Raw genomic sequence first — 15123 nt, forward strand, 5'->3', positions numbered from 1 at the left:
CACAGTGGCAGGTCTGCCCCTTCAGTTGCTTTTAGGATGTTTAGTGTTTGTGTGAGGGGATAATGTGGGAGCTTGCATGATGAGGTCAGAGGACAACTTTGTGGAGTCAGTTTTCTCTTCCACCATTGTGTGGGGTCTGGGCACTGAACTCATTTCATCAGGTTTGCATGTCAAGCCCTCTTTCCCCCTGAGACATCTGTCATCTGCATTTCACTATAGTCAGATGAAAGCACAAGCAAAGGTGTTTGCAGTTCTCCCTCTCTTTCTCTCTCCTAAATGTAACAGATTTTCTTTGTCAATAATTGGTCAATAAGTGGGGCTGGGGACTCAGCTCAGCAGGTAAACTGCTTGATAGCAAGCATAAAGAACTGAGTTCGGATCCCCAGGACCCATGTAAATGCCAGGCAGGTGTGGCAGCCTGCCTGTAATCTCAGGGCTTGGGAAGCTGGCATGAGAGATCCCTACAACAAGCTGGCTAGCTAGCCTAGCCAGATCAGTGAGCTCTGGGCTCAACTGAGCGGTCCTGCCTCAGCAAATAAACTGGAAAGCAACCGAGGCTGAAGAAGACACCTATCTCAACATTCGCCCTCCACAGACACATGCACGTACACTTGTACACACATATAGCCATACGTTTGCAAATATGTACGCCTTTATTTATGTACATAAGCACATATGCCATACATATCTACATATACACATGTAAGTTACTGAAGATGTTAAAACAAATAATTCACTGAAATCCAAGTATATTTTATATTATTATCGTCTTACTCCAGCAGGAGGACTGAATTGTTCAAATGTCAGAGAAATGGGGATATAGCTCACAGAGCTCATCAGGAGTGCATTTGCCTAGAATGCACAAGGCCTTGGGGTTCGATTCCCAGCACTGCAAAGAACATGTTCAAATATCTAGGTCACGAAGAAATCACTTTGGATATAGAACTGGAGTTTGCAAAAGAATCATGGCGGATGCATCTGACAAAGCCGTATTATTCAGCTTGTCCATCCTTTTGATTAACTGTAATTAGATTGCACGCATTTTGTATGCTGGCTGTACTCTGTTTAAAGACCTTGCTGCATGCCTTTAATCCCAGCCAAGTCATTACTACATACCTAAGTTTATGGGACTTCATTGGGTAACGTGCACACACCCAAGTGGCACTTTCCCTCGTCCTTTAAACCATGTGCTTTACAGCATGATGTGCACTTTATGAGGACTTTAAAATTTGTTTTTAAGATACTTTTCACCATTGTTAAATAAAACTCCCCTAAGATTTAATTAAAACTTTGAGGGAATGGAGGGAGGTAGTAGCTGTAAACGTGCCTATAATAAAGACTCTGTCCCCCATAAAGGAGGGGATAAACGCACACACACACACACACACACACACACACACACACACACACACACACACACACACACAAAAGCAAGCAGGACTCGCTTGGAATCCTGCTCACAATACACTCCACCCCAGCTGTGCACCTTGAGGATGCCTTGTCAACTTCTAACATCACCTATGGCTCTCTCTTACAGCTATTTTGTTGTTGTTGTTGGTTTGGTTTTTTTTTTTTTTTTTTTTTTTCCTTTTCCTTCTCGCTGAGACACAGCTTCACTACTTTATTCAGGCTGGCCTTGAACTTAAAATTCTCCTGCCTCAACCTTCTGAGTGCTGGCATTACAGAGGAACACACCACGCCTGGCACAGCGAATTTTGGAGACTTTGTAGTATAGTTAGAACCTACATTTTTCCCCAAGGCCTATGTTTTAGGAAAACGCTGGTGTGTGTGTGTGTGTGTGTGTGTGTGTGTGTGTGTGTGTGTGTATGTGTGTGTACAGGCCATGTATGTGTGCATGTGTGTGTGTGTGTATGTGTACAGGCCATGCCACACCCGTGAAGGTCAGAAAACAACTTTGGCGATTCAGTTCTCTTTCTACCTTGTTGTGGCAGCACTGTCTGTTCTTTCTGTTGCTTCCTAGCTAGCTTCTGGCTGATTCTCCTGTCTCCACCCTTCCATCTTGCTGTAGGGATTATAGATGCATAGCACGACATCCTACTTAACATTTTTATTACATTTAGTGTGTGTGTGTGTATCACAATGCGTGCATGTGTTCATGTGAGCACACGGGCAGACATGCCATGGCACATGTGTAGAGATCAGAGGATAACCCACAGGATTCGGTTCTCTTCCTCTACCACCAGAGTCCCAGAAATTAAAGTCAAGACACTGAGCTTGAAATCATGTGGCCTTAGTCACTGAGGCATCTCGGTGGTCCATATTCCTAATCTTGATGTGGTTTCTGGGGACCAAATTCGGGTCATCAGGCTTGCACCGCAAGCTCTTTTACCACTGAGCCATCATCATAGCCTCTCTCAAGGGACACTTCCTGCCATCCCTGCAGAGAACCAGGCCACACGCGCAGTCTTCCCTGTCTATGCTGCAGCACCAAGGCATCAGTGCCAGAGCCGCTCACTCCTTCCACACTTTGGAGCCTGGAACCTCTTCTGCATCACAACTCCTCTGTGCTTTGTGGCCACCACCAAGCAGACTACGTGCCATATGGGAGGGCAGACAAGTCTCACACTGGTCCTGGAGGAGGACACGGTCTGGCCCAGCATGGCCAGAGCTGGGGACCTTCTTCATCATAGATGAATCAACCCTCATTGTTTTTCAATCTGCTAAATTGTCCTAAGGCCGGCTTCTGTTCTCCAGAAACTTCCTTACTCCAATCCTGAAGGTCAGCTACTTCAGGGGCAATCTCAACAGCCTGTATCAATCAGCTCAAAGGCCTCACCCTGCTACCTGCCAAATAAAACCCACTTGCTTTTCTGCCATTTTGCTTCTCTCTGGCCCCCACACCCCTTGGCAATTCCATCACCAATAAATCTTTCTCTCTACCCACGGAGTGGTCACGTTTGGTGGCTTTACTGCACTGTCACTTACACTGTTGATGCTTTGATTTTACTCCTCTGCGATCCAGGTTTGAATTTGGGCCTACAAAACTACAAAGAAAGCACAATGTTTTGTGGGGGATATTTAACAGTAATATTAAAAAAAAAAAAAAAAAACTAATGCATATTCTAAACTGCCATCCTCTTTTGAAATTAGAAAGGTATTTTCAATCAAGCTGTCTAAAAGAAACAAATGGCACCTTGAGCTACTATGAACAAGCTTCTCCTACATACTGCCTCAGATACAGACTTTTTTTAAAGTTAAGAAAAAAGAAAAAGAAAAGGCTGGGGAGGTGGCTCGTTCAGTAAAGTCCTTACTGTGCGGGCATAAGTTTCTGAATTAGATGCCCAGCCTCAACACCCACATAAAAAAGCCTGCTGCATTTGCTGTAATCCTAGTGTCAAGGAGGCAGAGACAGATGGGTCCCTGGTGCCTGTTGGCCAGCCATCCTAGCCAAAATCAGCAAGCTCCAGGATCAATGAGACATTGTCTCAAAAAAATAAAAAATAAATAAAAATAAAAATTAAAAGGTGGAGAGTGACTGAACATCCAACCCCGGTCTCCCCATGTAAATATTATGTGCACATGTACACCAGCCCACTCATGTGCACAACTCCCGCCCTCCCCCACCCCGGGAACATGATGCACCATCCACAAATCTCTGCCAAAGTCATAGAACCAATCAACCTCAGTACCAGCACCTGAGAGTACTTAAATCGGGGTTCACTATTTTACAAGTTCCGTCCCATGAAACAAACTGAACCGCCAAAGGGGTAAGAGAGACCTTGGCATTCCAAGTGTTCTCCAGAGGAGCAGAGTTCCCAGAATGGACACAGAGTCAATAGTGCTGTTGGCTGGCTTGTACATACCGGATGAGCAGGCCGACAATGGCTACTCCGCTTGGAGAGCTAAGAAGCAGGAGTTAGCTGTGCAGTCCACAGGCTAAATTGCTCGGCTGCCTAACTAGAGCCTGTAGGATGCCTGGAGAGCTGCCTGTCTTCAGGCTGTGTTGGAGGCCCAGAGGACACAGGTTCTGACACCAGCAAAGGAAAGTAGTTAGATGGGAAGGCAAACAGGGAAAAAGCAAAACTGGCCCTTTATCCCACTTTTTTTAAACCTGGTTGCCACCGCATGGTAACACCTACGTTTTGGGTAGTTCCTTCAAGCTCAAATAACTTACTCCACCAGCTTATGCCTTAGTCAATTCTAGACCCCAACAAGGTGATAATCGAGATGATCTGTTATAGCCCTCCTGAAGGCCTGCCAACACTTAAGAGAATCTTTGGAAACCATTGGTATACACTACTTGGTATTTTTTTCCCCATCAGATGTTGGCTATGCTTTATGTATTATATTCAGGAAAACTAAAGTAAGAAAAGTAATTAGCTTTTAATAGGCCATATTTCTCTGGTAACACACACACACACACACATACACACACACACACACAAAATATAGCTAGAAATAGCTGAAAAGATTAATTCTTTTCTTGTATATGAATATTCTTACACATATTCCTTTGGGTTTTTTTTCTTGCTTGCCTGCTTTTTGTTTTTGAACAAAAAGTACAGAACAGTATTGACAGACAGACAATGGAAACAATGCTGGGTGGACTCTTTAGGACCCAGGAAGCTTCCCTAACAAAGTTCTGAGAGGCCATGGGTCTATCAGCTTGCTCTTGTGTTCCTAGGACTCATCAGAGGCCAGCGTGTAGGATGCTTTAGACACAGCACAGATCGCCATGAAGATGCGGGGCAGTGAAAATGGGCCAAACTGACGAATGTCAGAAAGATTACTGCTGAACTGGATTCCTGTCCAAGTGCACCAGCAACACATGCCACTTTAAGGAACCATCACTAAGCCTCCATTTTAGTGGAAAAGCCTTAAGTGAAGTCTTGAGATTTTACCTGTAAGTTTTGTAAAATATCAAGTAGACTAGATCTGGGTAGGTGTTCGAAGTTTACTGCATGTATTGTCCTTGGCTGGTGCCATAGTTTGAGAAGGACCCCTGGGCCCAGATCCACATAATGTTCTTCTTGTAGGTTTCTAGGACCCTCTGGATCCTTCTATTTCCCCGTCCTCCCATGCTTCTCTCACCTAAAGTTTCAATAGGATGTCCTCCCTTCTGTCCCACTTTCCTGGTAAGTGAAGACGTTCATAGTGGACAGGACATTCTCCACAGTTGAATGGAGAGTAGGGACTGACTTTCACATGAATTCTGGTGCCCCATATTTGACCATGTCCCCTGGACAGGGAGGCCTGGTGGCACTCAGAGGAAGGATAGCAGACTACCAAGAAGAGACTTGATACCCTATGAGCATATACAGGGGGAGGAGGTCTCCCTCAGTCACTGTCATAGGGAAGGGGAGTAGGGGGAAAGTGGGAGGGAGGGAAGAATGGGAGGATACAAGGGATGGGATAACAATTGAGATGTAATATGAATGAATTAATAAAATATTTTTTAAAAATCAAGTAGTAGACCTAATCCTTGTCTGAGGGTCATGCACAACACCCTGACAGATGCCTGAAAATCCTCAAGTCCTGAGAGCGGTGGACTTCTTAGTCTCTCAGCACACACAGCTTACAGAAGGCAGGACCCTGGCCACTTCCTGTCCAAGTCTCAGTCTCAGTCTCTGTATTCCCTTACAGAGACCATTTTGCTAATGTTTGGGTCTAAATAACAGGAATGCCGTTTCCAAATGGGGAAGAAGCTGGATTGGTTGTGTTCAACCAGAAACCAAGGGAAAGCCATCAGCGTCTTAGCAGCTACAGCTCTCATCTGCATACCTAGCAACAAATTAAAATGGACAATTTTAGCAAGCAGTGGTGACACAGATTTTAGCCATTTGAGTGGATGAGGCAGGAGAATTACAAATTTAAGGACAATTTGAGCAATTTAGTGAGACCATATCTCAAAATTAAAAAATCCAAAAGGTCTGGGGCTGCAGCTCAGGGCAAGTGTGACTAACTAACTTCAAGCCCTGGAGCCATAAAATCAAAACCCAAACCAAATATCCAACATGTGCATATAAAATAAACTACTGCTGTATTTGTGTTTTAATTATCACATCTTGTCTTTCTGAAGGTTAGCTGTAATATGAATGGACGGATGCAGAAGTTTTTTTGGTACGCATATCATTCTTTTCCTTGGAAGCCAGTTCTTAAGACACCCAATGTATAAGACAGGCCGATCTGAAATCCCATCACAAGCACTGTAAGCCTACGCAGCTGGGAATGGCTGAGGAGGTCCGAGGCCCCAGAGGAGAAGCTACTGCATGGTTGCAAACTGCATTCTAAACACCTACCTTTATAGTTAAAGATATGCCTAGCTTTCACCACGTATCAAAGCTTCCTTTTGTAGCAGGAGCTCATTATAGAGAAACTCAAGTCAAAATGCAGAGAGCAACGGACCACAGGGTACCTGAGCCCAAACGACACAGCCACAATACAATGGCCACACCTAAGGCTCAGGGAGCACCGCAGAAGAGCACGCTGAGTGACTGTACAAGCCAGAGGACCAGGAAGTACGCCGCGAGGCTGTGAGCTTTCATAGTGAAGCCTCACCCATGAAATCTCGGCAGGCAGAAGACAGGAGCAGTTGCAACACCTGTTGTCATGCCAACAGATGGGGGAAGTCTCCCCCGGTGCCCCCATCGATGAAGGGCTATGAGCAACTACTGAGAGCGGGAGAATCGGTCTTTCCCAGGGACCAGCACCCTGCCTGCTTATCCAATACCATGTGGTCAGGCCTAGAAACATACATGCAGGCACTGCTGAACTGGAGGGACTCCAAAGTTTGTATTTACATGTTTATTTGTTCTATGTATATGTAACAACTGTAGTTAAAGGAGGCTCCATAACATGGGAAGGGTACATATGAGGGGTAAGGAGGAGGATATAAATAATAACTCACTATAGAAAAAAAAATGCCTCTGCTAAAGCTAGGACCTAGTATTTAACCTGCCTCGGCTCCTTCAAGGGATGGCAACAACCGAGTGGAGCAGCAGCAGCAGCGGAGGGGCTTGGTGCACCTCAATGAAGTCTGTTAACCCTCATAGCTCTCTGAAGTACATATGCTATTATTTTCATTTTACAGAGGAAGACACGGGATGGAGAGGTCCCCTGTGAGCTGTGGTCAGGGCAGGCGGGTCAGGGAGAAGGCAGGCCGGACGGCCTCCTCCAGGGGCGCAACCCTCGAGCTCCCCCTGCTGTTGCTGGGTCTACACCCACAGACCCGCTCATGTGCACTGGGTCCCTGTGGCTACAGGCCTTTCTTTCTCTTCAGTGGCTGCACCATGCGGACCCAGACCTCAGCACTACTCCACATCATCTCCTAGTCTCCCCCCTTCACTTGGGCCGCAGCAGCCAACATCTGGATGGTCTTCAAACCAATAAACGTTGGTTTCTTCCTGCAGGCAGAGGGGAAACCCACCCTTCTTTTGGTTTCTAAGGCATTTATGAAGGTGGCTTTCCATATCCTTGTAGTGTGACGCCCAGACCAATAGGCCAGCTACACCAGCGACCTTCCTCAAGGCTTTTGCTTTCACTGTGCCCCACTGCAAACGTGTGTCCACCGAACGTGACATACCAGTTTTCTTGTGGTTAAAGGTTTTTACCTCAAATGTACCAGAGGTTTTGCTGCCATGCTAGCACATCTCTTACCAGGGTACTGACTGTCTCAGATAATCTTTGCGTGTTTTCAAGCCTGCCCTGCTTCTGGGAGGCAGCATCCTGTTATTTGCTGGGACTGCTTGCCTGTCCTGTCCACAGCATGAGGCAGCTCCCAGGCCAAAGAAGCTGCTTAGTGCATATTGAAAAAAAAAAAAATGAAAATTAACTTCTGCTTTCTTCACTTCAGTCTTAAGGTTAAAGAACATTCCAGTAAAAGTGAAAAATTTTATTTTGTGTGCATATTAGAACAGAAAAAAAAAAAAATGTACCGTGTCTTCTCCCTTTCCTAGTGGGGAAATGAGATAACAAGTTCAGAAACCTAAATCAGAAAAGCAGCTGGAAACAATACGGACAGCATCTCATGTCTCAGACTCTGTGAACCTGCTACTGAAAAACACACTGGGGCGCTTCCTCTAACCCAGGATGCTCTTATTGTAGTGGATATACAAAACACAAAATTCATCATTTTTAACGATTTTACCTGTATGTGTTTAGCCCATCAGCGCTGTTTGTTCACAGTGCTGTGTAACCATTATCCACCTGCGGAACTTGTCATCCTGAACAGCAGCTCTAGGCCAATCAATGCTAGTTTCTCCCTCCCTCCTCCCCCCAAACAGCTTCTGTTCTGCTGTCAATCACTCTCCATCCTCATAGGCAGACCCTGCCAGTGTTTGCCTGGCTTATTCCAGTTAGCGCAATGTTCTCAAAGCTCACCTTTGCAGCATGGGTCAGTTCCACTCCTTTTTAAGACAGGGTGGAGGTCCGTTACCTGGATGTACCGCAGTTTATTATCTGACAGTAAACAGGTGTGACGTTTCTACTCTTTGGTTTGTAGGAATAATGACAGGGACATATGGCTGTCAAGGCATCTAAGTCTTTGCCTCTCCTTCTCTAGAAGCAAAACTAAAAAAACAAAACAAAAAACAAACAAACAAACAAACAAAAAAAACAAGTTAACACTACTCAGTGCTGAAGGGCCTGCTTCAGCCACGCCAGGATTCTGGTATGCTGACTAGGGGGCTACCTGGAACTAAAGCCCTGAAGGCTTAGTCCTACCAAAGGGCAGCCCTGAGCTTGTATGCCACCTGTCTCCCTCCAGGGCTCCCCACTCACCCTCAGTAAAAGGAGCAAATTGGACCAACAATTGTAGCACCCCACTCAAAGGCATTCCAACCTCAGTCTCCAATAAAGACAAAGTGGGGATATAAAAATAAGAAACTTATTCAAAGTTGAAAATGTTCTCAATGTTTATACTTAGCAATACATACTGTCACCTCAGAGCAGGCTTCTAACACCGGTGACCAACTGCTCTACCACCAGCACCCAACTACCCAAGGTACTAGTGCTGAGGGGAGCCCACTTCCCGGAAGGAAAAACCCCACTTCCCAGAAGGAAGATCCCCACTTCCCGGAAGGAAGGGCCCCACTTCCTGGAAGCCCACCATTGACTGGCCTAGCAGAGTGCCAAGGACAACTGTTACCAAAAGGATAGCAGGAAATAGCACCAGGACCTTTTCCTGGAGAGCCTCCATCAGAGAGTGACTTCCTGCTAGGTGGCCTTTCCTCGGCAGCCTTCATCTGACTGGTTGCAGAGACTACACACAAGGTCCTCTTCAAAAGCACTGAATTCCAGAGAATGAAGGACTAAGTCACGCTCTCTGCAGGTTCCCAGGGATCTGCTTGGACAGAACCACAGCCACCCACTTCCTGAATGGTGGAAACTGTGATCCAGAGAAGCCAAGTCTCCAAAACTCACGGAGGGTTCAGAAAACAAGCACCCAGATTTAAAAACAAAAACAAACAAACAAAACATTTATTTTTATATAAAAGTGCCAAAATATCCACCAATGCTGAACTCTATCCCAACAACCAGTTTATGCTAGGAATCAAAACACAAGGCCCTTTATTCACACTGCTCGAAACTCAACCCCTCACACATTCCCGCAGTAGCTGGAGTCTCTGCACAGGGGGAAGTCTGCACTGCGATTGGCCGTGCTAGTCCATATGTCCAGGTTCATGTAGGCACGAAACGGGTTAAAGCCCGGGTAGTACTCCTTGCACACGACCTGGTTTTCCACGTGGGTCGAATGTTCTGTGGGAGGACTGACGACGGGGCAGCAGTTTTCATACACGTCACTTTGTGGGGCCCAGATGGAACCAAACAGTCCAGACATGGGAGACAAACTTCGGGTGCTCGTGAGGTAGGACTGAAGTGGAATAAAGAAGAAAAAGAGGGGGCTTTCAAGATGCAACCCCGAGTCTGAACGGACACCCCAGGGGATACAGCCATGGCGTCATGTCCACCCAGTTAGCCGAGAGCTGTTAAACTGTCCCTAACATTCTGGGTTGCTTGAGGAGACTGTGGAACTGTCATCTAACTAAGTCAGTCTACCTGCAGTTTCAAGGATCAGCCAGATGCCTTTCACATGAAAAAAACATGTGCTGTGGACATGAGAAGAGACGGTGATGGGCAATCCTGCCTGACCTGTGGAACTCCTCCAGCTCAGCTGGAAGGCTGTGGAGGGCACCTAAGGCCTGTGACACAGACTTCCTGCCCCGGCCTTCGAGTCCCCACCATCTGTCCGCACATTACATCCTGCAGGATGCGGCCAATACGCTTGTGTATAGAATCTCACCAGCTCTGCCCGACCTGAACTCCATGCTGATGGGAGCAAGTTACAGGAGTAAGCACTGAAGACGAACCAGACGAGTGACACTCACCGAAGAGTTGGCGACACTGGCTTGCCCCCAGGCTGTGGGCACGCTGGCTGGAGTGTTCCAGGTGGAGGGAGCGCTGTGGGCAGTGAAGTCGGTCTGAACTTTCGAGGAGCAGGGGAAGCCACTGGTGTAACTCATGTTTTCTATGAGGAATGGGAGAAGCAGCACGCTCACTCGTGGATGAAAAGCCTTCTCAGATTTACTATACTGGCCCTAACATGTGAGTCTAGTCTGCATGTTAACGTGTCTGCACTTGTTCATTTCACGGGGATATTTCTAATGCACAAAGTTTACTTAGAGCATTGAAAAGAAGTGAACAGTGCCAAAATTCTTACCTGTTCTTAGCCCCCGTAACACATTCAGTGCTTGGGGATGGAACCCCAGGGTCTCAGGCTCTCTTGACTATATCACCCCACTATGTTCTGTTCCATTTTGTTAATTAGCAGTGCTCCTAGCTGCAATGATCTGCGCGTGGACCACATGGTCTGATAGTCATTGTAAACCAAGTAGTTCTAGATATCACCAAGAAAATAGAGACATAAAGCCTCAATCCTAGACAGAAAGTTGCCAAAGCGCCCTCTTGTGGTTTTATGGCTGAGATGCATGTGCCAGGAATCAACACTGGACTCAGGACTTCCTTAACCTTCGCTGGGAGTGGCAGTGGCAGCATGAGGAATCCTGGCCCACTTGTCTCCTGCACTTTCCAGATGACCAGGGAATTCTCCAAGTCTTAAGTTACTTATTACAGCACATGATCTGAGACTGAGCACCTGTCAGTGCCCACTATTCCTGCTGTAGACGCATCCCCTGCCCCCTCGGCAGGATTTCCCACACCTCTGGGGAAAGTCAGGACATGCTGAAGAATGAATCTGCCCCACAGGAGACGCGCCGCTGAAGAGTTAGAAAAGCTGCCCTGTTAGGGCTATAGAGACTACGGTCCTATGAGACTAGACCCAGAAGTGACGCGGTTCCTCCTAATTTACAGGACTAAATGGGATGAGGTTACACACAGCAGCCCCCAGATACCAGACTGAGGGCTGCCGGGGGTGGGGGTCAGTCACAATCGCTTCTTTCTGTGTACACAAGTGGACCTAAGGAGCAGCCCCCTGGAGGGTCATCACAGTCGGCTCGTAGCTCACTGTGAGTTGCTACATTAAGCGCACATCCCCTTGCTTTGGCTTCTAAGAATGAACGAGTGCCACTGGCATTGGTCAGATGCCTTACCTTCTGGAAAGGCATTGTAATCGTTCAGTTCCAGCGGGCAGTACACACTAGGAAACTGGCCTTCACACGACGCACTCCAGTCAATGAAACTGCTACGGAAACAAACAGAAACGAGGTCCGGTTTCAAAAACAGGACACCAAGAGATCACGTAAAGACAGAAGAACTGTCTCTACTGCCCTGCGTCCTCATCTGAAAAGCCCCAATTCAGGGAAATAAACGACCATGGTTTTGTCAAGTCAGGGTCAAAGGATTACTTTCTTATCGATGACATTCTACCTGCAGGGCACCACTTGGCTGCCCTTCCTAACCACACTTGTTAACAAGACACAGCACCTGCCTGCAGCTGCATTAGCACCATGGAGAGGGGCACCCCAGGGTCTCAGTGCATACCTGAAAGGCTTCACCATGTTGGCTCTGCCAATCAAGTGTCCTCAGAACGCAAGCCGCATTAAGCTTGGAAAATTCACTGCTACAGACTGTCACTGATACTGTGACCACTACAGACTGGAGGCTCTGACAACAGACACCGGTGTTTGCCATGTCTGACTGAATAATACAACACTATGTGGCAAATTGAAGCAGCTGCTATTGTGGTTTTTGTTTGTTTTTTTGTTTTTTTTAAATCAGGCTCCTGACTGGTTTAATTTGTAAACGTGTTCAAGAATGAGCCATGGGAAAATGACAATCTGCCAAGGAGTGAGAAATAGGAGCATTTTCAGATTTGTTCCATGTATGAAATCATGCTTTCAACCTACAGAGCAAAGTCTGGTGGGGCTGCCTGCTTTGCTGCTCTCATTTCATGTCTCACAGTGGCTGGTCTGTTTTTCATGCAATGTAACTCTGGAGGGCAGAAAACACACAGCTCTGAGGCACAGGCCTTGTCTCCGTGAGGATGACCTGAGCTCCAGCTCTTGTTGCAGGCCTGCCTTAGGCCAGGCCGAATTGTGTCAGAGCTATGAGACCTACCTGTCAGGGGTGGAGGCGGGCTCCTGTGACGCAGCTGGCACACCGTTCTCCACAGGGCAGCTGAAGCTGCTGGTCAGACACACTGGCTGGGAAGGCCACAGGCCTCCAGGTTGACACAGACCTGAGGGTTCAAGGAGGTATGTTCAAGTGAGAGCCTAAGTGGCAGAGTCCATGTGGCAATTTAAGTGTGGGGCTCAGGCCTCTCTGAGGAAACCTTCTGGTAAAGATGTGACTGAGGGTAGGGAATGAGTCCTCCGTGCCTGGGCCGCCACAGAGGGTAGCCAGTGACGGAATGGTGAAGGGAAGGAGGGAGGGACTCAAGGCAGGCTGGGATTGGCACCATGCTTTGGAGGGAAAGCCCTGGACGGTGAGTAGTAGTGTGAGTGCTGGGCACGAGTTCCCACGGGCATGCCCGTTTTGCATGGTTAGCCAGCAGAAATACTGAGGGCGATACTGGACCATCTTTCCACAGACATATGCTAAGCCAACACTTTGGAACGCAGGCCTCCAGCAGAGCCACAGGTCTGCTACGGGACAGACTTGGGTTCCCGAGGTTCAAGGTTCGTCTCCTGCCACATTTACATCCCCCTTGTCCAGGTGTCTTTCTGGGGCTGCTCAGGCCACTTGGCACTAAGGGAAACGGACGCACAGAAGCCTGTACTGGTGCAGCCGGCACAGCCCAGTGTCTGAGACAGAAAGGTGATCATCCCTCTGGGAAAACCTGTTCCATTCTGTCACACAAACTGCAGTTTAGGAGGATTGCACTTTGCTGTTGGGCCTTCTCTGCACTGCATTAAACATGTCTAGCTCTCATAACTGGCAGAAGGAAGTATTGTACTTATGGGATCATCGCTGCCTGCCAATAGCGGGCGTGGCCACACCACACAGGGCATCAACAACACATGGCCGGCCCTGGACGACAATGCATCCCGTCCATTAGTAAGGCTTGGCTTCCCTAAACCCAGGGGCCTGTTTGGGTCTGTGCTACCTCTGGAGCGACTGAGGAAGGACGGACAGGATGAGGCTCATGCCTCTCGCTCTACTGTGAGTCTTGTTTTCAGGTAGCACAAAAATCTCAGGGGCTTCCCAGCCCTGACAGTCATGTGATCCCATTTATGCTTAACACATAATGGCATGTGGTAAAAGGGGGAAGGCCGAAGCAGGACCCCTGTGAGGAAGTGACTGATAAGGCAAGTGTTAAGTAAGGCAGGGCAGTCAGGGAGGAAGTGGGGAGCGAGGTGCCAGACTCTACAGATGAAGAAGGGGAGGGTGACCAGAGTAAAAAGGTAGGTCATGTGTGAGACACACAGAAAGGGCCCAGGATGACTTGGAGGTTTGGGGTCTGTCTAGGCACTTAGGAAGAAGGAAGGGAAAGCTGAGCACTTGGCTCACACTAGAACCCCAAGAAAAGGAGTTAAACCAGAAGTTGGCTGTAAGGTGGGTTCATGGCCCTGAGAGAGGCCCAAGCTGAAGACAGAAACCTGAGAGATGTGGGAATTTAAGGTGAGGCTTCAAGTTTTAAATGTGGAGGAGACCGGCGGAGGAGCTGACTGAGGGACCGGCACCAAGCCTCAGGCTCTGAAGAGCCAAGGTCACTGTGGGGTGATGAGGAACTGGATCAGGGACCCACAGCTGAAACAGGCCTGTGTGGGGACTGAAGACACAAGGATAGGGCAATGTGGAAATGCCAGGGACCTGACTCCTGCTTTAGGGGTGTGGTGCTGGCAAAGTGAGGTTGAGAAGGACAGGGGACACTGCCATCCACCAACATGGTCTTTAAGGAGGCCTCTGGGACAGGCGTCAAGAAACCCAGCAGCAGGCAGAGAAGGGCACCCAGAGGCAGAGCATGGCTATTCTGGGGGCTAAGGATGGGAGGGGACACAGCACACTTGTGGACTGACCGGATGGAGGAGGAGGGAATGGAAGGCCACTCCCAGCAGAGAAGCACATGGCCTCCCACAGTGGGCCAGTGTGGGTGAGGGCGACTTAGAAGGTGTGGAATAGGCTCTCTCGTTTGTAGAAGAAGGAAGCAGGATCAACCAGAACGAGGCAGAAGGCAATTAGACCAGTAGGGACAGCAGATGCCACTGTGAGCCATGAGGAATGAGGGAGCTGGGAATACTGGCTTCCCTGAAGAGGGGAGGCTGGGCAGGACTAGCAACCTCACCATGAGCTTTGCAAGGTGAAGGCAGCCACATACAGAAGTCAAGGAAATGGCTCCCAAGGGACAAGACATTTCTGTGGGACAGGGACAAAAGTGGAGAGGCGAGGGCGAGCGAAGTGAGCAGAGCGATGCCTGTACACAGCAGAGGAGGAGACAACTGATTTCTTTAGGACTTTAAAACATAGCCAAGGAGCGCAAGACATAATTTTTTTTAAAAGCAATTGTAGATTGTCAGTGGGTGCCAGGTATGACATCTGAAACATGTTAACGCCTGACTGGAACACCAGTTCTCATGAAAACTCTAACAGACAAAGCAAAGGCAGCATAGCACACAGTAATGGAGATGCAGCTTTTGGTGGTGGGGATGGAACCCAGAGCCTTGTGCTTACCAGGCGGGTGCTCCTCTACTGAGCTCTGCTGGCCTG

The 15123-nt window shown here is 48.0% G+C and overlaps 1 protein-coding gene across 1 annotated transcript in view; it reads right to left on the reverse strand.

Moving 5' to 3' along the window:
• Positions 1–9052: 9052 nt before the first annotated feature.
• The window catches only part of Tmem131l (transmembrane 131 like), a 132293-nt gene continuing 126222 nt past the window's right edge, over positions 9053–15123 (reverse strand). Inside the window, exons 32-35 of the mRNA XM_051157365.1 lie at positions 12535–12655; positions 11568–11659; positions 10347–10486; positions 9053–9832 (exon numbers count right to left, since the gene is read on the reverse strand). Of these exons, the coding sequence (XP_051013322.1) occupies positions 9557–9832; positions 10347–10486; positions 11568–11659; positions 12535–12655 (629 nt within the window). The 3' untranslated portion in view covers positions 9053–9556. The remainder of the gene's footprint in view (positions 9833–10346; positions 10487–11567; positions 11660–12534; positions 12656–15123) is intronic.

The sequence above is a fragment of the Acomys russatus genome, chromosome 15, assembly GCF_903995435.1.
Source record: "Acomys russatus chromosome 15, mAcoRus1.1, whole genome shotgun sequence".
NCBI classification, from domain to species: Eukaryota; Metazoa; Chordata; class Mammalia; order Rodentia; family Muridae; genus Acomys; species Acomys russatus.